The sequence below is a fragment of the Amblyomma mixtum genome, chromosome 1, assembly GCF_055824585.1.
Source record: "Amblyomma mixtum isolate Tamu chromosome 1, ASM5582458v1, whole genome shotgun sequence".
Classification (NCBI taxonomy): domain Eukaryota; kingdom Metazoa; phylum Arthropoda; class Arachnida; order Ixodida; family Ixodidae; genus Amblyomma; species Amblyomma mixtum.
Genome location: NC_143012.1, coordinates 105,181,284 through 105,208,971, shown reverse-complemented (window position 1 = coordinate 105,208,971; position 27,688 = coordinate 105,181,284). Strand labels below are relative to the sequence as shown.

At 44.8% G+C, this 27,688-nt stretch overlaps 1 protein-coding gene across 1 annotated transcript; it reads right to left on the bottom strand.

Annotated features, from left to right (window-relative positions):
- Positions 1 to 1,731: 1,731 nt before the first annotated feature.
- Positions 1,732 to 22,608, bottom strand: LOC149367418 (uncharacterized). The gene is made up of 3 exons (XM_089574043.1): positions 22,164 to 22,608; positions 21,331 to 22,075; positions 1,732 to 1,874 (listed from the first exon to the last, which is right to left on the bottom strand). Exons 1-3 carry the CDS (start codon positions 22,338 to 22,340, stop codon positions 1,732 to 1,734), a joined length of 1,065 nt encoding a protein of 354 aa, XP_089430169.1. The 5' UTR covers positions 22,341 to 22,608.
- Positions 22,609 to 27,688: the final 5,080 nt, after the last annotated feature.

Below are 27,688 nucleotides of genomic sequence, written 5' to 3'. Positions count from 1 at the left end.
CTCTCCGCGCCCACTGACGATGTTTGCTGTCGATGCAGTCTTTATAGGCGTCGATCCGGTTCAGGACCGGTCCATCTATTGTGAGTTAAACTTAGGCTTGAGCAAGGAGGACGTTGTCCTCTCGAGACCATCTAGGTTTGATGCGGGAGATCACTATGTCTGCATTATATTTGTCAAAGTGAGCCAACCTACGGTGTTGGCTTAGACCAACCTTTGTTTTATGTGTTGCCACAGTCTATACAGGTGTTGTGTGTTTTTGGATGTTTACCCCGGGGTCCTTCGGATTCGGAGGAGGAAGAAGTGGATTGAACATTTAATGGACACGCAGAAACGCTGAGCATTGGTACAGGTTGACCTTGTTTAATTATGACATTGTTGGAGTTCGATGTCGAGGATGAAGAAGAGCAACCACGAGTGGAAGGCGGCCTGGACTTCGCCACAGCAGCCTTTTTCCCTAACGGCCTGGACCTCGCAAGGGAAGGCTTCAAAGTGCATACCGGGATGGACTTCGGTAGGGCACTTTTCCGCGAACGATGTAACACACGCGGAACAAATTCATCCTCGACCCCAGAACTCAACGGAGTATTGCCTGACTTCCCTCCCCCTCCCCCCAACTGCGTCTGCCGGGCGGGGGAAAAAGAGAAAGGGTAGACCACACAGGCCTCCCCCCCTCCCCCCCCCCCGGACAGCAGAACCGCTATCGAAAGGGCACTTGGGTCGAGCACCCAAAATCCCCCCCCCCCTCCCCCCCCCCCACGGGGACCTCAGATGCAGCGACAGCCCCTGGTTCGAGTTGGAGGGAAGCGCCCCGTCTCGCCGAAGCCCCGGGACTATAAAGCCGCCGTCCCGGGCCTCGGTTTCCGCTTCCGCACCCAGCGGGTGAATGCCAGGGAGCACACCAGGCTGTGGAGCACCAGTTTCACTCACCGCTGACTCCGGAGTATTCAGGACACATACGTTATAGGCGGCCTCTGGGTCAATGGCAAGCAAACCTGGTGACGCAACAGGCGCTTCACCACTGAACACCATCTCATCCGAAAAAAGCGCATATGCCCTGCCAATGATGAACGCTTTGCCCCGACGAAGACAAGACCTCTTGTCGAAACGCTGGCTCAAGCAACCTGAGGTTTTCCCCTCCCTTGTTCATTTTGTGATCGCCAAGGACCATCTACCACACCCTCTTTCTCCAATGTCATGGAAGGGCGGGTGACGCAATTTGCTCCCTGATTGTGGATAAAATACGCTTCCATGACTTCGCTCGTCACCTTGTCCTTGTGGCGGAAAAGCACTGCTCTCTTTTTTGTAGATAGGGGTGCACTTGCATTTTTTGGAACGAAATTTTGTATCAGGAACCAGCCCTTCTTCAAAACCTTCTATCGTGTTCTCTTTCATGGTTGCACTTGCTTTTGGCGCAGTGGACGGCAACATGGCAGCGGGGGTCGTTTTTTCTAGCGTGCTCATGCTCCATGAGCCGCTTGTTCAGGCAACGCCCTGTTTGTCCGACGTAAACCGCGCCGCATGTGAAGGGTACCTGGTATACCACATTTTCTTCACGCGAGACCGAGGACGACACATGTCGTAACTGGCAACCTTTTTTCTTTGTTCCCTGTGCCTGCGCGTGAAGAACTTCTTCGCGCAGACTTGCAGGTACCACAAGGAGGCAGGCTGTTTTGTTCTCTGCGATGTTCTTCTTCACGAGGGTACAAAAAACGAAGACAATCCACGCTTGAACTAAACGTGGGGTGAAGAAACCTTGCCTTCCAAGTTGTCAGTGAGGCGTTTTAGGTCGGGGTCCGAGTGTTGCTGCTGTGCAAAAGAGCTCGAGTTGATGGGTCCAATGAAGGCGTCCTCCTCGTCATCCGGCGACGGTGCATCTACAGGTGAACGTGAAAGGCCGCCGGCGCCACAGTGCTTGCGTCCGAACTTGTAAACGACTGTGACATCGAACTCGTGGAGGCGCAGGCTCTATCGAGCGAGGCGGCCGGAATGGTCCTCCAACGAACTTGAACGGTCGTCCGTACAGGTAAGAGCGGAATTCCGACGTAGCCCAGGTAATGGCAAGGCGCTCCTTCTCAGTTATCGAACAATAAGCCTGTGCCTTGTGAAGGAAGCGGCTAGCATATGCGACTATTTTCTCCAGTCCGTCGGTGTTCTCAACAAAGACAGCGCCAAGACCAATGCTGTCTGCATCTGTATGTATTTCAGTCTCGGCGTTTTCATCAAAGTGCCCGAGGATCGGTGGGGACTGCAAACGACGCTAAAGTTCCTTGAAGGCTTTCCATTCAATGGCATGTCTACATTTGTCTGGTGGGTCAAAGGTTCGCGATGCACGCAGAGTTCTTGACAAATCGTCGGTAATACGCCAACAGCACGGGGAATCGGCGCACAGATTTCTTTTCGGCCGAACATGGAAATAGTGCGACAGCAGCTCTTTTCTGCGGGTTTGGGCGTCCTCCCTTCTTATTTAATAAAGTGGCCTACAAACAGCAGATCTTCATAGACAAACCGGCACTTCAGTGCTTTTAAGGTTAGGCCGGATGATTTGATTGCGTTTAGTACTGTTCGAGGCCTTTTTAGGTGCTCCTCAAAGTTCGAGGCGAAGACAACGACGCCATCTAAATACACGAGAAAAATATGCCACTTTAGGCCTTCCAGCACTGTATCCATTCCTCACTGAAATGTGGCTGGTGTGGAACAGAGACCAAACGGCATCACCTTGAACTCGAAGAGGCCATCTGGAGTGATGAATGCGGTCTTCTCGCGATCTCTTTCATCGACCTCAATTTGCCAGTAGCCGCTCTTGAGGTCCATCGATGAGAAATACTTATGCTGAATTGCAATGGCAGATCGAGACCGCTCCGTCGGATCGCGTATGGAGCGCGTCGGAGCGCGTAGCCTTGCCCCCTCCCATTTTGCGATTGGAATGCCAGTGCTCCCTCGGGAGCGCGACGCCAGCGCCGCAGCGGCGAGCCGCGGAAACTAGGCGCGCCGCCGGAGCGTATGTATGTATATGTATGTACAGGATGGTCCACTCTCCGTGAACACGCGAGTATGCGGCCGCGCTCTTCGGAGAGCCAGTGAGCCTGTCCCTACCGTTCACGAAAGAAGTGGCGGACGACGCGCAGGCAAGTTGCTCGCTGCTCGATTTTCCAGCCTTGCGACTGTGAGACGCAAGCCGCTGAACCAATCAGCGAGACAGTCGAGCTTTCGACAACGACGCCGCCCGCGGACACGCCGAGCGACGAACTGCGCTGCCCCCCGGCCAACGTTTCTCCCTGGCTGCCGTAGTCGTCGCTAAGCCTAACTGTTTTTCATCGATGCCGCAGCTGAGGGCGCTTCGGAATTGGCCAGCGCTGTAGTGAAGGCACTACTCGCGTCACCGTTTTACTGTGTCGCTGAGAAGACGAAAGAACCATCCCCAACTCAAGTCAGACCACCAGAAACTACAGCTATGATCATGACATCAAGAACTTTGACCAAAGAAAAGGTTATGGACGTCCTGAAGAAAGGGGTCGACCCTATGGAACACAAGATCAAGGATACGACACTAAAGCCCGGAAGAGAGGGCGTGGTCATCACTTCTACAGATCCCGAATCTCTGGAACGCCTGAAGAACTACATTGAAGACCAAGAAAAGCTCAAAGATTTGGAGGTCAAGAAAGCAAAGAGACGACGACTTGAACTAAAACTCGTCGGCATCGATGAAGAAATTCCAGAAGAAGTGCCTGGCAGGATTATCCGCCAAAACGACCTGGAATGCACCACTGACGACATTGCGGTTAAAGACCAATATCAAGGCCGCAACGGCAGAACAGTAATTCTAGCTCTGAACAGAAAAGGATACCAAGAAATCTAGGACAGGTGGACGCTCACCCTTGGGTGGGTTAATACACCAGTGTATGAGAACATCGTAGTCAACCGTTGCCTGAAATGTGCAACTTATGCTCGTTCGGCTGTCAGGAGGAGCCCAGATGTAATAACTGCGGACAGCACGGACATCAAGTCAGAGACTGTGAACAAGAAACATTCTGCGCAGTTTGCTATAAAGCAGGCTTGCCAACAGAAAAGCTCCAGCACTCAATGTTGTCTTACTCATGCCCAACGTATGCAAAGAAGAAGGAGGAGGAGAAAACAAGGATTATTCAAAGACTTGCCTAAATCCTTGTGAACACCATGGCGCAGAACAACGAAACAGCGAGCACTTCTAGCAATAGTACAAGTCAACGAGTGCCAACAGTGGAACAACAGCTGCAACGAACAAATGACAGTGGGGTTTTAAAGATCATACAGGACAACTTGAAAATAATTCAGGTTAATTTGGGGCGGGCCTTTAAGGCCAACCAGTCACTTAGAGATTACTTTGAAGAACAGCAGCATGATGTTTCTTTCGTACAGGAGCCATATAGTCTAAACAATAACATAATCCCATTTCCAATTAAGCATAAAATAGTTGCAAGCAAGAAAAACCCCAAAACAGCAATTTTAGTGCATAAAGATAATATACAAATATTTCCCATTAAGGTTGAGGAGAAACTGATTATTGCAAGAATAACAAAAGGCGATAAAAAATTTGTAGCTGTAAATGTTTACTGTCCTCCTAGCGAAGACGTAACAACGTTATTGTTGAAAATAGAGATGGCGATAGCACAATTTTCAACAGAAAATATTCTAATTATAGGAGACTTCAGCGCCAAGAATGTATTGTGGGGCAGCAAAGAGACGGATCAAAGAGGAGATGAAGTGTGTGAATTGGCCATAAGAAATAACCTCTCAATTTTGAATAACTCAAATTCTCCACCAACGTTCAAAACTGTAAGAGCACAAGGGTCGATAGATTTAACAATGGTAAATGAGGCATTGAAAGCTAGTGTTCAAAATTGGGAGGTATTAAAGGAAGCAAACGATAGCGATCATAGATATATTGAAATCGTAATAGGCAAAGTGAAAACATCGACAAGATATCATATAACTTTAAAGGGGGAACAGGAAATACTTAAAAAATTAAAAGAGGATGAATGGTTTGAGGGAGAACATGACCTCAATACATCGCAGGAAGTAGAAAAACTTGTAGAACAATTTTACCAAAAAATTAGGAAATTACGAAATAAATTTAGAAGCAGATGGAAAGAAAGCAAGCATAAAATAAACACTTGGTGGAATGCAGAATTGGAATTAGAACGAAAGAAAGTACGTGCGATGAGAACTAGATATCACAGAGCCCAATGATAGTTAAGGCAGCTGTATAAAACACAATACTATAGAGAAAACACAATTTATAACAATATGTTGAGTGAAGCTCGGGAAAAAAGTTGGGACAAATTACTCAGTAGTGTATCAAAAAATCCATTTACGCTACCATACAAAATTGCCAGGGGGCATTTAAAAACTGCTCAGATTTTAGAGAGCATTACGAAAAAAGACAGAGGAAGCAAAACTTCAGTAGAAGAAACAGTCGAGTATATTTTGGAGTCTTTGTACGAAATAAAAATCGAGGAAGAACAGCTAGCTGATTCAACTGTAGAAAGTGAAGTAGAACCAGACAAGCTGTTTACAGTAAAAGAAATTGAAAACGTCGCCAGGAATCTCAGCAAGGATGTGGCCGTCGGACCGGATCAATTAAGAACAACTTTCATTCAAGAAATTTTTGCCGCTCATAAACTTTTCTTTGTGAGGTTATTCAATGCCTGCTTAAGAGTAGGGTATATACCTAGTCACTGGAAACAATCAAGAGTACTTCTAATACCTAAAGTTGGAGCTAAGGAAAAGCCGGGAATAGGAAAATTCCGACCAATTGCAATCAATTCAATTTAAGGAAAAATTCTAGAAAAATTAATAAAAGACAGATTATATTTCTTTCTTAATAGCAGGAATTTATTTCCAAAACATCAATATGGGTTTCAGCATAATACATCAACAACAAATGCATTGTTAGAATTAAAGAAAAGAATTGAACATGCGTTATTAGACAAGCTAGGAACTGTAATAATCTCGTTGGATATAAAAAATGCATTTAATTCAATTCAACGTTCAATAATTGTAGAGAAACTGAAACAACTTAAATGCCATTCAAATTTAGTGAGAATAACAAATTCGATATTGTCTCAGAGGAAAACTATTTATGAGGATCAAGGAGTACGGGTCACAAAAAATTTGGCATCGGGCTCTCCTCAGGGCTCGCCGTTAAGCCCACTTTACTGGAATTTAATGATTTCAGGGATATTTGAATTGAAATCGCCAGGGGAGGTGCACCTACAGGCGTTTGCCGATGATTTGATAGTGGCAATCAAATTCAGATCCCGTCAACAAGCAGAACATTTGACAAATTTAACGCTTAATGTTATAGGAGAATGGGGGGGAAAGGAATAAAGTTGGAATTCAATCCTGAGAAGTCACAAATTATGCTTATTAAGAAAAACTATGGAAGCCGACCTCCAATAATTAAATTAAACAAAGAAAAACTTAAAATTACAAACGAATTAAAACTCCTAGGAGTAATTTTTGATAATGCAATGTCATTTTTACCGCATCTAAAATATGTGAAAGAAAAGGTCCAGGCACTAACGGCCAATTTAGCAAAAATTTCAAGAGCAAATAAAGGGATGAAAGGGCAACACTTAAGGAAGTTATATATTCTAGGAATTGAAAGAATGATAGTATACGGAGCCCCTGTATGGTACAGTAATAAAGTGGCTATTAATCGTAAATTAAAATCAATACAACGAAGTCCGTTAATTCTCATAACCAAGGCATATCGGACTACAGCAAATGTAGCTCTTAATGCGATGGCTAACATTCCTCCAGTTCAACTAAAAATTCAATTAGAAAAGGAAATGTGCGAAATAATGCAAGGAAACAAAACATTTCAGCTCAAGGAGCAGACTTTTCGAAGAAAAGACATAGAAAATAATTTTGATTTATGGACATATTATCCAGCAGAAAAGCTAGCTTACGATTATACGGAGGACATTAACTCTGAAGTGGATAAAAAAAAAATTACACCGATGGCTCACAAATGGAAGAACATATAGGGGAAGCTTTTGTTGTGTTTAATTCCGCAGGGGTACAGATTGAAGCTAAGCAATTTAAGCTTCCTCAGTATGCCAACAATTTTGATGCAGAGGTAGTGGCAGCAAGAAGGGCTATTGATTACATAAAGGACGATAATACAAGGAAAATCCAAATATTTACGGATAGCCTTTCTACACTCAAGGGAATTAAAAATCCAAATAATACCAATCCTGCAATACAAGAGATCAAAGCAGAACTTAGTAAAAAGCAAAATAACAACATCATTTTAACCTACATTAAAGGACACAGCGGGCACAGAGGAAACGAAATAGCAGATACATTGGCCAAAAGTGCGGCAAAGATTGGAGAGGAGATAAAAGTACCAATTTCTAAGCACTAAGTACTTGGCCTCTCCCGTTCGCTGTCCATTCTAGCTTCTGAACCTATCCTGTTAGTTGGCGACTTTAACTTGCCAGACATCACATGGAACAACCGTTATCCTGAAGGGAATCGTTCTGCACATCATTGCGCACTGTATGAAATTGTAAATGTTTACGGGCTAAGTCAATTTGTGGACTTTCCTACGCGTGTTGGATCGAATGGTGGCAATACCTTAGATTTGCTGTTTTCTAATCGAAGTGATCTAGAGCAAAACGTAGTCGCCACACCTGGAATTAGCGATCATGAAGTGGTAACGGCCACAGTCGTATGCAAACGAGTAGAAGTGCTGAAGCAATGTCACAGAAAAGTTTATATGTATGAAAAAGGTAACTATGACGCCATAATTAGGGAACTTGATTCATTTTTTATGGTTTTCATAGATAGTTCCACTTCCTGTGATGTAGACGAACTGTGGACAACATTCAAGAATAAGCTGTTGTCTCTCGTTGATCAGTTTATTCCCGGAAGGCTGATGTCACCTAATAAACGAGCGGATAAACCATGGATCAATAAAAGAATGCGCGAATCAATTAGAAAGAAAGCTCAGGTTTATAAAAGGTATTGTAAAACAAAAAACCCCTCTGTGTACGCGCGACTCAGAATCCTGACTGCAAACCTGAAGAGCGAATTAAAGGTAGCAAAGAGCTTGTACCTATCATCATTGGCAGACAAACTAAACACGAACCCAGAAGTGTGGCGCTTTATCAAATGCAACAAAAAGGATGTTGTTGGCATTCCGGCCATCAGGGATGGCGACAATCTGTTGAAAGACGACATAGCCCGACCAGAGTGTTTCAATGCATATTTTCACTCCGTCTTCTCAGCTTGGTGCTCAGACGCAATTACTGAACAGCAGGAACAGCTTAATGCAATGCCAGATATGGTTGAAACCGATCAAGGCGTCAAATCATTGCTACAAAACCTAAATGCGCATTCCTCACCAGGTCCTGACGGCATTCCTAACTATATTCTAAAACACTGTGCAGAACATATCAGTCCCTTTTTGGTTACGTTATTCAACAAGTCACTACAGACCGCGAAACGACCTATAGACTGGAAAAGAGCCAATGTTACACCAGTTCACAAAAAGGGTGATTGTAGCCAGGTTTCCAATTACCGCCCCATATCTTTGACATCTGTTTGTTGCAAAACCCTGGAGCCCATAATCTATTTGGACTTGTAAACCACCTTCAAGACAACAGTTTTTTCACATCAGCGCAGCATGGCTTTCGATCAGGGCTGACATGTGCAACGCAGCTAACTGAGTTCGTTCATGACATTGCATCCGGGATGAACGACTGTTTTCAGATAGATGCTATTTTTCTAGATTTTACGAAGGCCTTTGACGTTGTGCCGCACCACCTTCTTTAAAAAAAATTTTCAAGCCTTCATCTCCCTTACTATCTGTTCGGTTGGCTACAAGATTATTTAAGGGCACGCCAGCAGCAGCTGGTAATCAATGGTGCATCATCCTCGCCGGTCGAAGTTTTATCTGGAGTGCCACAGGGTTCGGTGCTCGGACCATTACTGTTCCTCATATTCATCAATGACATACCTGTCGGCCTCAGATCCACTGTCAGACTGTATGCTGACGACTGCGTTTTGTATTCCCCTGTCACGTGCCTTGATGATCTTTGTGCATTACAGGCTGACCTTGACAGAGTTTGCGAGTGGTGCTTGAAGTGGGGCATGCAATTGAATGTATCTAAGTGTTTCCATGCGCAATTTACAAACAAAAAAAGAAAATTCTTGGATCGTACCTTTTAAACCATGACACTATCCAAACTACTGATAAGGTTAAATGTCTTGGTGTTATCCTCACAGCATCCCTCGACTGGACAGCCCATGTTGACAGGATAACTGCCAAAGCTTCTCGTCTTTTGTATTTTTTCCAACGAAATTTCAAAAGCTCTCCCCAGGTACTAAAAGAAACATTATATTTAACAAATGTCAGGCCAGTATTAGAATATGCATGCGTAGCATGGGACCCTTTCACGGGTACACTCATTGACAAGTTAGAAAGGGTACAGAAACGCGCTGCAAGGTTTGTGACTGCAAATTTTAATTTTCATATAAACAGCTCCGAACATCGCGACAGTATTGGTTGGAAGACTTTAGCAACCCGAAGAAAAATCTCCAGGCTGAAGTTCTTGCACAGTATCTACAATGATTGTACCGGTATTAATAAAAACACTTATCTAAAGCAGCCATATTACATTTCGGAGAGACTCGATAACACGAAAAAGATTAATAGTTATCAATGCCGCATTAATGTATTTAAGTATTCGTTTTTCCCTAACACAACCCTGGGCTGGAATAAGCTTCCGAATGATGTGGTTTGTGCACCTGATTTCGAAAGTGCTGTTGAAGCGATAGTATGATGTATTTTTTTTTCAGTTATCGTGTGTTTACCAGCACTGTGCCATCACTCATACTAGTTATAAACTCATTTAGTCTTCTTTTAATATGTTGCGTTATCCTTGCTGACATGTTTTCCAATATCTCCTTTGCATGTGTTATTGTATATATTAATAAACCCCCTACAATAATGCCTCATAGGCGCTGTAGGTACTTTGAATAAATAAATAAAATAAATAAATGAATAAATAAAAGCATTTAACGAAGGGTATGTATGATACATGGAATGAAACATGGAATCAGGAGGGAAAAAATAGTTATGCATTTCAGTGGATCAGAAGTACTAAGAATTTGCCACAGCATTTTCCAACTAATCATCGCACATCGCAGGCAATCTCCGCACATGGGAGATTTCCTTTCTACTTATGTAGGTTTCAGATTTCGAATTCACTAAAATGTACAAGCGGAGAAAAAGCTATAAGCTTTGATCATTATCTTGAAAATTGCTCGATAACGAGAAAGGAGAGAGAACAACTGATTAATAAATTAGGCCTTAACTCAGCTCTTAGGAAACCAGAAATAATTAAACAATTGGATACTTATAATTTACTTAATACCATGGTAGAACTAATATTAGAAAAATCATCTGAATCATAAATGAGAATGAAGAAAATTGCTAAAAAAAGTAAATTAATAAATTATCAATTATTCCTTGTACTTCAACGTAGACGTACCACTTAAATAAACAGTGCTAAGATTAAAAATGTAAGGAAACTGTAGGCACAGTAAGGTGTTGACTGGTTGGTCTCTTAATTGGTGAAGAGGGCTAAGGTTGAAATGGACAAAAGAACTTGGGACAACACAAGAATCAATTTGCGTGTGAAGTGTTCATCATAATGAAGGTCGACAACAAGCAACAGTGCGACTGTGTATGTGTTTAGTGTTTGTGTGTGCGAAACAAAAACAGGCACCAGGAAAAGCAGTCCAAGAAGTCGGCAACTAGAAACTGTGCGACTGTGTATGTGTTTGGTGTTTGTGTGTACGAAACAAAAACAGCCATCAGGAAAGTATCATCATAATGAAGGTCGGCAACAAGCAAGTGTGCGACTATGTATGTGTTTAGTGTTAGTGTGTGCGAAACAAAAACGGGCGCCAGGAAAAGCAGTCCAAGAAGTCGGCAACAAGCCACGGTGCGACTGTGTATGTGTTTGGTGTTTGTGGTACGAAACAAAAACAGGCATCAGGAAAGTATCATCATAATGAAGGTCGGCAACAAGCAAGTGTGCGACTGTGCATGTGTTTAGTGTTTGTGTGTCCGAAACAAAAACGGGCGCCAGGAAAAGCAGTCCAAGAAGTCGGCAACAAGCCACGGTGCGACTGTGTATGTGTTTGGTGTTTGTGGTACGAAACAAAAACAGGCATCAGGAAAGTATCATCATAATGAAGGTCGGCAACAAGCAAGTGTGCGACTGTGTATGTGCTTGGTGTTTGGTGTTTGTGGGCGTGAAACAAAAACAGGCACCCGGAAGTGCAGTCCAAGAAGTCGGCAACTAGCAACTGTGCGACTGTGTATGTGTTTGGTGTTTGTGTGTACGAAACAAAAACAGGCATGAGGAAAGTATCATCATAATGAAGGTCGGCAACAAGCAAGTGTGCGACTGTGTATGTGTTTAGTGTATGTGTGTGCGAAACAAAAACAGGCATCAGGAAAGTATCATCATAATGAAGGTCGGCAACAAGCAAGTGTGCGACTGTGTATGTGCTTGGTGTTTGTGTGTGCGAAACAAAAACAGGCACCAGGAAAAGCAGTCCAAGAAGTCGGCAACTAGCAACTGTGCGACTGTGTATGTGTTTTGTGTTTGTGGTACGAAACAAAAACAGGCATCAGGAAAGTATCATAATAATGAAGGTCGGCAACAAGCAAGTGTGCGACTGTGTATATGCTTGGTGTTTGTGGTACGAAACAAAAACAGGCATCAGGAAAGTATCATCATAATAAGGTCGGCAACAAGCAAGTGTGCGACTGTGTATGTGTTTAGTGCTTGTGTGTGCGAAACAAAAACGGGCGCCAGGAAAAGCAGTCCAAGAAGTCGGCAACAAGCAACTGTGCGACTGTGTATGTGTTTGGTGTTTGTGTGTACGAAACAAAAACAGGCATCAGGAAAGTATCATCATAATGAAGGTCGGCAACAAGCAACTGTGCGACTGCGTATGTGTTTAGTGTTTGTGTGTGCGAAACAAAAACGGGCGCCAGGAAAAGCAGTCCAAGAAGTCGGCAACAAGCAACTGTGCGACTGTGTATGTGTTTTATATTTGTGTGTACGAAACAAAAACAGGCATCGGGAAAGTATCATCATAATGAAGGTCGGCAACAAGCAAGTGTGCGACTGTGTATGTGCTTGGTATTTGGTGTTTGTGGGTGCGAAACAAAAACAGCCACCAGGAAAGCAGCCCAAGTAGTCGGCAACTAGCAACTGTGCGACTGTGTATGTGTTTGGTGTTTGTGTGTACCAAACAAAAACAGGCATCAGGAAAGTATCATCATAATGAAGTCGGCAACAAGCAAGTGTGCGACTTTGTATGTGTTTGGTGTTTGGTGTGTGCGAAACAAAAACTGACATCAGGAAATTAGGCGAAGAAGTGACAAGGACAGTTCAGGAAGAATTCAACTTGGAATACAGTGAAATATCGGAATGTAAAAAAAAGAAATAAGAATAAAAACCGCTGGAGGCCGGGCTCGCTCTCTTGGCTGGGGTTCGCTGATGATGGTATCTACTTCTCTCCTTTTCGTTCTCTCTTTTATACCCCCACTTTTCCAGTCCACCTTTCCACCTTTTGTTTCATTTAAAATTACAAAATTAGTATTTTGGTACTAGACCGATTTTTTTAAAGTCTATTGGCTTCTTCATCACCCGCGATACATCAGTGGTGCGGGAGAGACCCAATCTAGGGTCTCAATCTACTCTGTCCCTATCTGCTACCCGCGGTACTTATGTGGAGCGGGGAGTCCTCTCTATAGGACTGATCTACCATCTGTCCCTATCTACTGGGGGGGAAATCCGACTGTGCAGCCTGCCGGTGACCCCCCCCCCCCCCCCAGCCACCAAATACGGACCGGTGCGGTTTCGGCTGCTAGGTTTTGTTTTCGTGCAACGCACAGCGGTGGGTGCATCCGCCGAAATGCACTCTTGGGGTTGCGAATCCCCAGGAAAGGTGCAGCAGACTTTCCGCGACATTGTCAGCGTGTCGCGCCCACGATGCCCAATGCCTAGGTGGGAGGGCAGGTCCGAGAAGGGAGACGGACTCTGCACGTGGAATCCGGCTTAACAGCAGAACTGGTGACTAGAACGACTGTTTGCTTTTGGCGTGGTCGCCCCGGTAGACGCGGTCGGGACTTTGTCGTTTTGCCGTTGGTGCTGGCGCCTCGTTAGACGCGGTTCCGACTTAGCTGTCTTGCCGAGCGACGAGATCGCCCGGGCAGACGCGGTCGTTCCTAAATTCGCAAAATTGAAAGTCACACGGTTCCCTCTCGGTACGAGGGCGTACCACCCAGCCGCGGGCGCGTTGGTGTCCGATCACGAAAAGCTCGGTGCCTCGCGGGGGCATGCGGCTGGGCGATCCAAGCTTAGGTTTTGGGAAGTCGCCCTTGGCCTGAAAGCACGAAAAGAGATGGAGTAAGTAGCAGCAAACTCCGAGGCCAGTAAGCTCCGAAACGCGGGAAAGCCCGGCGGCTATCTGAGTAACGGTTAGTAGACCTGGCGAAATCGCAGGGAGCATCAAGCTCCTAAATACCTCGAAGGGCTCAGTAAAGCCTGCTTCGCATTGGGTTGATAGGGCCCGTGCAGATATACCTTGTGGTAGCACGTGATGGGAACTGCGGACATCAACCGAGACTTCAACCATGACAGTGTGGGTGTATAGATTGCAGTTTCGCATACTATGCCAGGGGCGATCGTTAGGGCCACGAACGCCGCGAAAACCGTGAAAGGATGGCTGCAGCCGCGTGCGAGTACTGCCGGAGTAAGAGCCGAAGTACCGAACGAGTTCTGCGAAATATCCGTCTTCTTAGTACTGTGGGATGGTCGGGGGGGGGGGGGGGGGCGAACCTGGCTTGGGGGAGGGGATCCTAGTCGAGCCCCTGTAGGATTTTCCCTGTCTCGGACGGTCGGAGATCGCCGGCAAAACGTTCTCTGTGGTGTGGGAGTACGCTCGACGCCGAGGGCCCACTATTGGTGCACTGAGTGCTCGCCCTTCAAGGAGGCCTGAAAAGGAACTCAGGATCAAATCAAGCCAAATCTGGTCAAAATCCCTGCTGTCCCCAATCCCACCTAATTCCCACAACCCAAACCAACCTCCAACTTCCCATTCCCACAGCCTATCCCAACCCTCTACTTCCCAGGGGAGATCAGGGGAGTCTCCCCGGGCCCGCTCCCCCGGTCGTGGGTCGCTAAAGTAGAGCTTTCCTCATTGATTTCTATCCACCTTCGGGTGGAAAAATCACAATTGGCACGGGCCAAATATTTTATCTTTTTATTGGGCTTATACCCGCGATACATTAGTGGTGCGGGAGAGGCAAATTTTCTTATTCATTTTTGACGCCTCAACTACCATTTGTCTCTATGTACTCCCGCGATACATCAGTAATGCGGGAGGGACCCAATCTAGGGTCTCAATCTACTCTGTTCCTGTCTACTATGGTAAGGAACCATTCAAAAGGCCGCAGAGCAAAAAGAAGAAACTTAGAAGCAAGCAATCACCTCAATCAACCTGTGGATCAGACACAGAGATTGAATCCATCGGCTCGGAAGAGGAGAGAAGTTCAGCAAAGACAGAACCTCTCAAGAAACAAGCAGCCTTCAAGAGGGCCCCAGCAGGATGAAGGCAGCGACAAGGAGGAGCCTGAGTCGATGCTGACTAGACTGTCTAGGATTGATAGGAACATCTTCAGCAGTCTTGTCAAAGTTTCACAGATGAGAGCGACAGATGAGAAGGTTGGAGAACTCATTGATAAAATTTCAATGAAGTTTGCAGGCTCAAAGCATCAACAATGGAAGCCACACATGAGAACGAGTTTCTCAGAGGCCAACTTGCAGAGCGTAAGGCTGAGACGCAGTTCCCCGCCTTTTCTAAAGCGGTGAGGAACTCGAGGCCATAAAATCCGGACCTGGAGACGAAACCCGAACACGAGACAAAGGCCATCATAGTGACGTGAAAAGAAGAAGGAAAAAATCCTTGAAGAGCTCAAGAAGAGTATGGACCCTATGGAGATGGATCTTAAAGGGACGACAATGAGACCCGGGAAGGAGGGCGTGGTGATCGTCTCTTCTGATCCCCTCTCTCTGGAAAAAGTAGCCGAAAAGATAAGGAACGAAGGTAGTCTTCATGACCTAGAGACCCAGCACCCCAAAGGACGACGAATGGAGATGAAGATCGTCGGGGTAGACCAGGACATGGTAGATGAAGAGATAGTCACAAGAGTCATCTGCCAAAACAACTTGCAATGCGAAGAAGAGGACATTGAGATCAAAACTAAGTACAGAGGACGCTATGGCAAGAACGTCATCATCGCAATTAGCAAGCAAGCGTATGAAGGTTTGAAGGACAGAACGCACATAAACATCGGCTGGGAGAGGTGTTCCCCGTACGACAATGTTTTTGTTACAAGATGCACCAAGTGTCCCTCTCTCGACCATTCGGGAAAATTCTGCACAGCACCAGAAAGGTGCGTCAACTGTTCAAAAGTTGGGCACTCGGCTACAGAATGTGACAACGAGGCATTCTGTTCGGCGAGCAAAAACGAGGGACGTTCAGAGGAAGAGGTCAACCACCCTTTGCTTTCAGAATACTGTGAGCTACTGCAAAGGAAGGTTCAAGAAGAAAAGAAGAGAAATCTGCAGAGAATGTTCTAATCGTCATCACCATGGCGGGATCTACTTCCTATGTGTGGAAACATCAAGACGGTGCAACGGGAGACCAAACAGGAGAAGTGATGAAAGTAATTCAGGTTAATTTGGGGCGGGCCTTTAAGGCCAACCAGCCACTTAGAGATTATTTTGAAGACCAGGAACATGATGTGTCTTTAGTACAGGAGCCATATAGTCTAAATGATAAAATAATCCCATTTCAATCAAGCATAAAATAATTGCAAGTAAGAAAAACCCCAAAACCGCAATTTTAGTGCATAATGATAATATACAAATATTTCCCATTAAGGTTGAGGAGAAACTGATTATTGCAAGAATAACAAAAGGCGATAAAAAATTTGTAGCTGTAAATGTTTATTGTCCTCCTAGCGAAGACGTAACAACGTTATTGATGAAAATAGAGATGGCGATAGCACAATTTTCAACAGAAAATATTCTACTTATAGGAGACTTCACCGCCAAGAATGTATTGTGGGGCAGCAAAGAGACGGATCAAAGTGGAGATGAAGTGTGTGAATTGGCCATAAGAAATAACCTCAGGATTTTGAATAACTCAAATTCTCCACCAATGTTCAAAACTGTAAGAGCACAAGGATGGATAGGTTTAACAATGGTAAATGAGGCATTGAAAGCTAGTGTTCAAAATTGGGAGGTATTAAAGGAAGCAAACGATAGCTATCATAGATATATTGAAATCCTAATAGGCAAAGTGAAAACATCGACAAGATATCATATAACTTTAAAGGGGGAACAGGAAATACTTAAAAAATTAAAAGAGGATGAATGGTTTGAGGGAGAACATGACCTCAACACATCGGACGAAGTAGAAAAACTTGTAGAACAATTTTACCAAAAAATTAGGAAATTACGAAATAAATTTAGAAGCAGATGGAAAGAAAGCAAGCATAAATTAAACACTTGGTGGAATGCAGAATTGTAATTAGAAGGAAAGAAAGTACGTGCGATGAGAACTAGATATCAGAGAGCCCAAGGAGAGTTAAGGCAGCTATATAAAACACAATATTATAAAGAACACACAATTTATAACAATATGTTGAATGAAGCTCGGGAAAAAGTTATGACAAATTATGCAGTAGTGCATCAAAAAAAAAACCATTTACGCTACCATGCGAAATTGCCAGGGGGCAGTTAAAAACTGCTCAGATTTTAGAGAGCATCACGAAAAACGACAGAGAAAACACAACTTCAGTAGAAGAAACAGTCGAGTATATTTTAAAGTCTTTGTACGAAAGCAAAATCGAGGAAGAACAGCCAGCTGATTCACCTGGAGAAAGTGAAGTGGAACCAGACAAGCTGTTTACGGAAAAAGAAATTGAAAACGTCGCCAGGAATCTCAGGAAGGATGTGGCCGTCGCGCCGGACCAAATAAGAACAACCTTCATTCAAGAACTTTTTGCTGCTCATAAACTTTTCTTTGCGAGCTTATTCACTGCCTGCTTAAGAGTAGGGTATATGCCTAGTCACTGGAAACAATCAAGAGTACTTCTAATACCTAAAGTTGGAGCTAAGGAAAAGCCGAGAATAGGAAGATGCCGACCAACTGCAAGCAACTCAATTTTAGGGAAAATTCTAGAAAAATATTAAAAGACAGATTATATTTCTTTCTTAATAACAGGAATATATTCCCAAAACATCAATATGGGTTTCAGCATAATACGTCAACAACAAATGCATTGTTAGAATTAAAGAAAAGAATTGAACATGCGTCATTGGAGAAGCTAGGAACTGTAATAATCTCGTTGGATATAAAAAATGCATTTGATTCAATTCAACGTACAATAATTGTAGAGAAACTGAAACAACTTAAATGCCATTCAAATTTAGTGAGAATAACAAATTCGATATTGTCTCAGAGGAAAATTATTTATGAGGATCAAGGAGTACGGGTCACAAAAAATTTGGCATCGGGCTCTGCTCAGGGCTCGCCGTTAAGCCCACTTTACTGGAATTTAATGATTTCAGGGATATTTGAATTGAAATTGCCAGGGGAGGTGCACCTACAGACGTTTGCCGATGATTTGATAGTGGCAATCAAGTTCAGATCCCGTCAAAAAGCAGAACATTTGGCTAATTTAACGCTTAAAGTTATAGGAGAATGGGGGAAAAATAAATTTGGAATTCAATCCTGAGAAGTCACAAATAATGCTTATTAAGAAAAACTATGGAAGCCGACCTCCAATAATTAAATTAAACAACGAAAAACTTAAAGTTACAAACGAATTAAAACTCCTAGGAGTAATTTTTGATAATGCAATGTCATTTTTACCACATCTAAAATATGTGAAAGAAAAGATCCAGGCACTAACGGCCAATTTAGCAAAATTTTCAAGAGCAAATAAAGGGATGAAAGGGTAACACTTAAGGAAGTTATATATTCTAGGAATTGAAAGAATGATAGTATACGGAGCCCCTGTATGGTACAGTAATAAAGTGGCTATTAATCGTAAATTAAAATCAATACAACGAAGTCCGTTAATTCTCATAACCAAGGCATATCGGACTACAGCAAATGTAGCTCTTAATGCGATGGCTAACATTCCTCCAGTTCAATTAAAAATTCAATTAGAAAAGGAAATGTACGAAATAATGCAATGAAACAAAACATTTCAGCTCAAGGAGCCGACTTTTGGAAGAAAAGACATAGAAAATAAGTTTGATTTATGGACATATCATCCAGCAGAAAGCTAGCTTACGATTACACGGAGGACATTAACTCTGAAGCGGATAAAAAAATTTACACCGATGGCTCACAAATGGAAGAAAATATAGGGGCAGCTTTTGTTGTGTTTAATTCCGCAGGGGTACGGATTGAAGCTAAGCAATTTAAGCTTCCTCAGTATGAGAATAACTTTGGTGCAGAAGTAGTGGCAGTAAGAAGGGCTATTGATTACATAAAGGCCGATAATACAAGCAAAATCCAAATACTTACGGATAGCCTTTCTACACTCAAGGGAATTAAAAATCCAAATAATACCAATCCTGCAATACAAGAGATCAAAGCAGAACTTAGTAAAAAGCAACATAAGAACATCGTTTTAACCTACATTAAAAGACACAGCGGGCACAGAGGAAACGAAATAGCAGATACATTGGCCAAAAGTGCGGCAAAGATTGGAGAGGAGATAAAAGTACCAATTTCCAAGCAGTACATCAAAAAGCATTTAACGAAGGGTATGTATGATACATGGAATGAGACATGGAATCAGGAGGGAAAAAAAACAGCTATGCATTTCAGTGGATTAGAAGTACTAAGAATTTGCCACAGCATTTTCCAACTAACCATCGCACATCGCAGGCAATCTCCGCACATCGGAGATTCCCTTTTTACTTATGTAGGTTTCATATTTCGAATTCATTAAAACGTACATGCGGAGGAAATGCTATAAGCTTTGATCATTATCTTGAAAAATGCTCGATAACAAGAAAAGAGAGAGAACAACTGATTAATAAGTTAGGCCCTAATTTAGCACTTAAGAAACCAGAGAAAATTAAACAATTGGATACTTATAATATACTTATTACTATGGTAGAAGTAATATTAGAAAAATCACATGAGTCATAAATAAGAATGAAGAAAATTTCTAGTGGAAAAAAGTAAATTAATAATAAATTATTCCTTGTACTTCAACGCAGACGTACCACTTAAATAAACAGTGCTAAGGATTAAAAAATGGAAGGAAACTAGGCACATGGAGGGTATTGACTGGTCTGTTAATTGGTGAAAAGTGCTAAGGCTGAAATGGACAAAAGAAGTTGGGACAACAACAAGAAACAATGTGCGTGTGAAATGCTGACCAAAGAACACAGCTGTAAGTAACCGCAGGTGGTGGAGTGTGTGCAGTGAAAATAGCAATGAAAGAACAGTGTACTGACTGTAGAATAACGGCGAGAAAACCTCAAGGTATGCGTCCGGCACAGCGATCATGATGAGTAGTGAAGTGAAAGTGTATTTGTGTTGAAGTGAAGTGTGGAAAAACAAAAGATTATCAAGTATGTCAAGTGACTCGTGCAAGTGTGGAGAATTGAAGTCAACAAGTGTTTGTGAGTGTTCTGTGCTGTGTTCCTAAAAGTTCTTCAAGTCTACACACAGAGAGTGCGAGAGCTTGAAGACAGGTCAAGAGCTCCAATCATCATAATGAAGGTTGTGTGAAAAGCAACCGTGCGACCGGGTATGTGTTTGGTGTGTGAATGTGTGTAACAAAAACAGTCATCACTGTAATGGAAAATAACTACACAGGAGAACAGCGAGTGAATAACAATCATGTGTTAGCCATGTGTTATCGTAATCTTGTGAATTAATCTAGTGATTAGGTTTGTGACCGTGTTTGTGGCAAAGTGACAAGGAGTTCAGTCACCAGTGAAAGCGCACCAAGTGAAGTGCAGCAGTGCTTGTGCTTTTTGTGTTGTGTGTGTCGAAGTGTTATTAAGGTGTTTGTGGCAAAAGGTGACAAGGAGTTCAGTGACCAGTGAAAGTGCACCAAGTGAAGTGCAGCAGTGCTTGTGCTTTTTGTGTTGTGTGTCGAAGTGTTATTAAGGTTATTAAGTGGACAGTCAATGGAAGATGACAGAAGTCAAATCAAGAACTTCAAGTACCACAACTAAGTCCTGTTACGTTCTGAGCGAGCCGAGTGAGACGCGCGCCGGCGTTCTGGGCCAGCGGAGTGAGACGCGCGCCGGCGTTCTGGACCAGCCGAGTGGGACGCGTGCCGGCGTTCTAGGCGAGCCGAGTGGGACGCGCGCCGGCGTTCTGGGGATGCTATATAAATGCCACGCAGAGCGCTGCGCCGCTCTTTCCTGCCCGTCTGCCAAGTTGGAATAAAGGCGTTCCAGACAACCTTCGGTGTCGCCGCTTGCTCGTCGTTCGTCGAATCGCCCAAAACGTAACAGCCCTCGCTGGGCTACATCTGGCTGTATGGGTCAACGCTACTAGATTACCTCTTTCAGTTTGCAAACTCCGCTGGGATGCGGCGGCGAAACGTGGCCCCCTTCGGTTCCCACTCGCGAGGTGGCGCTTCCGACGCTGTTGGCCCGGTCGCATCGTCACGGAGCCAGCGCGCGGCGTTAACCAACGGCGTTAACAGCAATCAATTCCGTTGTAAGAGGAGCTATTTCCGAGATAGCGAGCGAACACTATTTCGATTGTGCAACTAGGATATCGTTTGAGCCCCTAGAGCGATGCCACATGGACGAGATTACGCCGAGATGCCCACATAGTGCTACGCGGGAGAACTAAACATTCACCTGTGAAGATTAATCACGTTGCTGTTCTTTTGAATTCAGTTCTTTATGAAATTACGTGTTGCGGTCGCGTTTGTTCCAGAGCACTGAAGGCTGTGATGCGCGTTATTTAAAAGCAAGGTACCGAACTACTTCAGTGAAAGCTGGCCGTATTTAAGGCTATAAAACGAGAAAAACGACGATGACGAAAGTCAAACTAAAAACAATTTATTGAATCGATACACTATACATAACTGAGAACCTGTTTTCAAAAGACAAAGTTACAGTCAAACTGAAAACAATTTACTGAATCAATGCAGCAAACATGAACTGGGAACCAGTTTTCCAGAGCCAGAATTACAAGAGACGCGCTTGTTAGCTACAGCTACCTTTTCCTTGCATTCTAATTTATGGTTAAAATCTCGCGAGAAAAAGTGCATTCTAGTCACAATGACGAAATTTAATACCTGGCAAGTGAATGTAGGCATGCGGTCGGCACAGCCCAAGCGAGCAAGGCTGCACTTTTCGAGCACCTTCCAGAATATGTTTTCACAAGCGCCAGCCTCATCTAACGTGGCAGAAACTACTTCATTGACAACTTTCATAACAGTCAACATTTTGGCTGTTGGGTGCTTCATACAGCCTTCCTTGAAACTTCTGTAAGTTGTCAGGTACGCATCAGAGCCAACAACGGGCAGTGGACTGCTTATGTCTTCTAAGCACAGAATGCATGCTGCGTGCTTTTCAAATTTATGCACTACATATCCACTCAAGTAGTAGACAGTAGCATCATCCACTCCTCCCTTGAAGTAGGAGTGATCGTCATCCTGCTCTCCAGGCTCATTGCCTTCTTCAGATGTCATCTCCAGCAGCTTTTTTTCTATACACTCACGTAAGGAAGCATGTTTGCTGCGGTAAAACTCTCTTGTCTTCTTCAGTGTGTCCTGTACGCTGACAAGCACACTCCCAGGTACACATAGCGCACTGCCGCGCAACGCAGTCTTTATCGGAGTGTACAAACTGAGAAGCCGGAATATCTGAGTAAAATTGACGACCGTAGGATGAGATTCGTCTCCTCCGAATGAACGGACAAGTCCGAAGTGGCGCTGGAAAAGACACAGGGCTTGTTAATTTACAAAGAACTTCACCACCGATAGCTAAACACTCAAAAACCAGAAGTAATCACATTCTCACCTTCAAGGGGTCCTGGTTCAACTTTGCTGTCAAAACATAGTGTGCACCCTGATCCAGCAAGAACTCAATGATGTCAAGCGTTGACAACAAGGTAACACGCAGAGATTCAGTTGTTAGTTTCGACGCAAAGAGCTTGAGACCTTTTTCCACGGAGTTCTTCTCTGTGGTATTCAACATTTCCAAGAAGTCTCTGATGATCTGAACGAATAAGGTAAAATGTCAGCACATGATGAGCATCGATCAACATGCATGAAAGGGTATCTTGGCTTAGCTGTATTTCCTTTGAGTGGCGTTTGATGCCTCTTTCAGGTAGCTTTATGTTCAAAGCATCAAACAGGTCATTAAGCAACTTGGTAAATGCTTCTGTTCCCTCAGAACCCCTCAGGTCTTCAGCACCGGCTTCTCTGTATATGCGGATGCCTATAGCTGTTCCACGACTGAATAGCTGTAAAAAAAGTACATTGATCAATTAGTTAAAAAACAACCAAAAATGATATACGCTGTCTTTAAGGGTACAACCTGTGTAGCAAGTCGGACGCTCATCTTCTGGAGGTTGTCTGGTGCAACATGTGCTCTAGTCAGCTTCGGCACTATTCTTGCATGTTTGCTTTTCTCGCATTCATACAGCGCAACATAATGTGCGAACAAGGGGAAGCCCGTTGCGATGCGGCAGAGTATACGTTGGCCAGACAGGTCAATGTCTAAACGATAGGCTGCGACAGCACTTCCGCTCCTTGAAACCTGATAATGGCGCAAATCTGCCGAGACACTGCAGGGAATGCGATGGCTGCTACCCACAGTTCAACAAAGCCACCATCATCGGAAGGGGCAGGTCGAGGCTCGAAAGAGAGATTTTAGAGGCGGCACACATGCGCAAACTTGGGCTTGATATGTGTGTGAGTGAGCCTTCCGTGGCGCTTTTAGATAAAGAGACCCGGTTTCTGTTAAACCTGTGACGGGCATTTCTTTGTTGTTTTTTGTTCGTTTCTTGTTCGTTTCGATGTATATCATTAATTATCTTGTGTGTTCCACGTGTCACTATCTTAGTTCCCGTACGCTATGCGCAGATGCAACCTTTGCTGCAACATGTCTTTTTTCAATAAACTTCAGTTGCTAGTTACCGCTCGTCCTGTCCTCTTCTCGATCTTCAGTCCTGTCAAGTTTGCGGTTATTCCTCCTCCCCAAAATAATGTGCGAAGTTGATCTGATGATCCCCAACCTGAAATAACCAAGAGTTTTTTGAGCTCCCTTGCAAATCAGTGCACATATTTTCCCTTACCATTCCGTAGGTGTGCTTTTTCAGATGATTTCTAATGCACTTGACTATGTGCGGCACATCACAGATAAAGAAGGTCTTCTGTGAAGGCTGCCAGGGGTGCTCGATGCTGTGGCATGGTGACATCATATCTCCTGACACTCCAAGGTTCATCCACATTGAGCGGTTATTACCTGCCCCATCACTTATAACAGCAAGCACTGAGGCATTATGCTTGTGAAGCTGCAGCACAGCACTTAACAAAAGCTCTGCAAGGATACGGCCTGGTGCTGCACCTCTTGTGGCAAAAGATGCTATGGCTTGAACCCAGCCCTCAAAAAGCGGGACAAACATCAACACCAGTGCGTGGTCAGCGAGTTGGTCAGTGGCGGCATTTGTCACATCACCATAATCAACGAAGCCATCCATTTTGTATGACGTTTTGCTGAAAGCAACACATTGCTTGAGCTTTATTTCATCAAGGAGTAGGACACCATACCTTCGAAGGCGGCTCTTCTCATGAAAATGCTCTCGAATACTCTTCAGCGAAACCTCATTGAAACCGAATCTGCAAGGGATGCCACTAATAATCTGAAAAAGGCGTGCTCTTGTAGGAAGCGGCAAAAGCTGCATATCAGATAATAGCTTGTAAGCTTTCGGGCTTGAAATTTGCAGGAGAAGACACGTCATTAACCACTCTTCTGTGTATCTCCTCCCATTTTTCGATTTTGGCTTTGCTGCCTGAAAAGCAGTCTTGAAAGCGAGTTGCTGCTTAGCTGGAAGAATGCCAAGTGCTTGTTCCATCCTCTCCTCGGTCAAGTTCTTAAGTTGTGTTTTCATAGTGGCTAGTTCTTTCTTCATTTTCTCTCTCTGAATAGTTGCTCGGATTGCCTTTCTACGCAGAGACCTCACTTTGGTGTTTCTATATGTCAACCTGTTGCTTGTCTTGCGGCGCCGTGAAAAGAACTTATGGAGACTCCTGCATTCCTGGCACGTTGCTGTCAGACACAGAACTGTGCATGATTTGCGATGCCATGCTTCATCATTTTTAATGGCCACAGCTGATGACAAGACATCGGGATAATTATCAGCAGGGCAACCTTCACAAGAATTCAGCCTTTCAATGCGTGAAAGCAGGCACTTCAGGTCATCGCATGATTTCAATTCGATATCTACACCAGTAGAATACACGGCTGATGGCACACGCTGCCCCTTGGCACTGACAGACACGGTCAGGTGTTTCGACACTACCACAGCCCTGTCGATTTCTGGTAAGTCTTCTCTCATTACCAGCTCGTACACCACAATTATAGTGCCAACGACATCAAGCGACCAACCCTGCATCCGTTGGCCTGCTGCTGCTATGTCCGACAACTCAGTGAACAGCTGTGTGTTGCTCTCCAGCACAACACTGTTGTCAATGCCACCACTGCTTTCGCTAGAGACGCAGAAGTTCGATGTTGCAGCTTCTTGGTCGTTTTCGTCTTGCTCTTTCTGACGCTTAGGCCGAGGCGGTGCAGGCACGGTAGGGGCTTTGCGTTTTCGCGCTGGTTTTGGCAAGTACTTGGGGCAATTAGGAAAAATTCGCGGCACAGCATCTTCCTTAAGAGCCCGCTTGTCACGCGGTATGAAAACTACATCACCATGAACTTTATGCACGAAGTCTTTCACGATATCTTCCCCGTGAAAGTGCAGGTCGCAAACTGAGCAAGAGCTGGTCAGCTCCTTACCCAACCTTGGTATAGCCCGTCGCCACCGTTGAAGCCGCACATCGTCAGCGGGCGGCTTAAAAAAATGTCTTTTTTCGGCCGAGGATTTCGTAGAATCGTAGCCACTTCGGCAACCAGTCACAAAGCAACGAGGCATGTTTTCTCACATTTAGGAACAGTCACAGGCTGACACGACATACACACACTTACGATGATCAACGATGATGAAATGCAGTCGGACAATATTTAGAAAACATGTTCCTGCCTTGAATTTGGAGCGGACAAGTCAAGCTGCGTCGCACGGTCCGCAAAGCACGCAAGTCGATCGAGCGCACTGACGCTACACGTTGGACGCTACTGTGATAACTTGCAGCAGAAGCACACATCGGGGCACAAGCTGCGTCGACAGATCTCGCTGAGACTCACAGCGAAAGCGATCACTACGCAACACAGTTGAAGGCAACAACGAAACACCCAGCAGCCAGCGTTGACTTCGCACTGACCGGCACCGCCATCCCGCCGTCAGACCGGTCAAATGGCGACGAGCGCGCCCCCGCTCGGCGGTACAGCGAAGGGTGACACCCGCGGCACGGCCACCTGGATCGAGCGCGCGGCGGGGTTGCTCCGGCCACTGTACTCCGGCCGTTCCATTCGGACCATGCATGATTCGGACGGAGAGAGCGTAGTTGCGAGGAGGGGCGTGGCCGCTCCTTTCGCCGCACCGCGGCGCGCGTTTCCGACTCCTCGCCTCCCGTGCTATGGCTTTGCACGAGGCGATTCGCGGCGCCTTAGACGTATTGCGTGAAGAGAAGTGGTGGAAAACCACGATGAAGAAAATCTACACAAGAACACCAATGCCTCCAGCGGCTAGGTAATTTTTTTATTACTAAGCTCCAGAGGCTGCGGCCGCATATTGCCAGAAGCGTGCAGTCATGATGCTATAGGAAACGAGAGCTCCCCGGAAAACAATCATATCTGCTGGATTGGGCGCTGCAGGTCAATGAAAGCATGAAAGTATGAAAAGGTATTAATTACTTCTTTATATAAGAAGTAATTAATGCCGCCACTGACAACGCAATAATAAAAATTTTTCCCGTGAATTAACGTTTGTCCATGACGTAGTAGCTCAGTCAGAACGCATTTACCAGTCAAAAACGGCCTGGAAGGAAAATGGAAATTGTACTATTATGAAAATGGGGAGGCGATGTTGCACGCTGAGCTGTAAATTTTTATTTTATGTTCATTAGGCGAGCCCATCACGGTTTCTCTTGAGACCAAGAAGGACGCTGCCTTGAAGCGTTTGCTAGCTGCTTAACTATACAGTCTTGCACGGGAAACTTTGCTGCGCCCACTTTTTGCAAGCATTTGCTTAAGGCATATTGCACTGTATTGGACTAAAAATCACTGTGTTTTTTCAAGCTTTCATTTTCTGTGCGAAGTTTCCGAATTTGCTTTACTTTTCCTGAAAAAGTGCACCCTTAACTGCTTTATTTCTCTTACATCTGAATGATTATGGGGGAATATATTGTCACGGACTAGAAGACGGCAAAGTGGGCAGTGGCGCGGCACGGAGCGCTCGCGAGGCCCGCCGCCATTCAATCATTCCAATGCCATCTGTCACGTAGTCCTGTCTTCATCGGCTTGCCGTAACGTAACAGTGTCATCACTTGTTTGAGTAGCACATTCAACTATTGAAGTAGCTGGGCGATGTTTTTGGAAGTCTTGAGGATTAGCCTGAACAACACAATTCAGTGTTTGGCTGTGTACAGCAGGCAGGAACAGATGGCTGCTTTCTTCATGGCCCTCGGTTGTTTTCAAATTTTTCTCACTAACGCAGATCATTAGACTGAAATCATCATTTGTTTAAGGATTTGCGCAAAGTGGTTGCTCCCGCTCCAACTTTTTACTTTTTTTTTGCTATTTTCGGCTGCATATAACTCGGATAACCAGGAAAAATACTGGGTATAGCAGTCCGTTTCAGACGGCGGATCTTGGCGGATTCAGAACGGTAGTCATTGCCCAATCAGTGGGCTTCTTCGATTAACCGGGCTCGGGCAGCCCGCTGGCGGCCCGCAAGTTCGTCTCTGACAGGAAAACGCATCATGGTCACGTGGGCTGGCGGCCACCGGAACCAGACGGTCGGCAATCTCGGCGGCAAGCAAGTCGCGGATCACGGAGGGCAGATGCTCTCTCCTATAGCTTCGCGTTCTGCGTCTCATTCACGCGTACGGTAGAAGTAGGCTGCTTGGTATCGAAAACAACGACTTGCAGTTATTGAGGGCTGCGTGCCGCAGACTGCAGAACATGCAGCTGATCAAGCTCGCACTCGTATACATCGGCAACGACAACGCGAGCGTGTGCCTTCGGTGCACTGTGTAAGCTTCAAGAAATCCTCAAAAGCATGCGATGAGCAATCGCAATCTAACGTGTTTCAGTCGACACCACATAGAACGGAAAAACTGCCCGTGCGTTGTTTATCAACCGACAAGCCGTACTCTCGGATTATTGCGTGTTTGCTTACTATGATCGCCGACGATCGACCCAGCTGGTGTACTCTGCTG

What these genes read in the sequence shown, in the direction of transcription:
- LOC149367418 (XM_089574043.1), bottom strand. Translation starts at nt 22,340, where the DNA reads ATGTTGAATACCACAGAGAAGAACTCCGTGGAAAAAGGTCTCAAGCTC. An exon ending in TGAACCAGGACCCCTTGAAG is followed by an intron (nt 22,076 to 22,163) that starts GTGAGAATGTGA and finishes TGTCTTTTCCAG; the next exon opens with CGCCACTTCGGACTTGTCCG. An exon ending in AGCTAACAAGCGCGTCTCTT is followed by an intron (nt 1,875 to 21,330) that starts GTAATTCTGGCT and finishes GTTCACCTGTAG; the next exon opens with ATGCACCGTCGCCGGATGAC.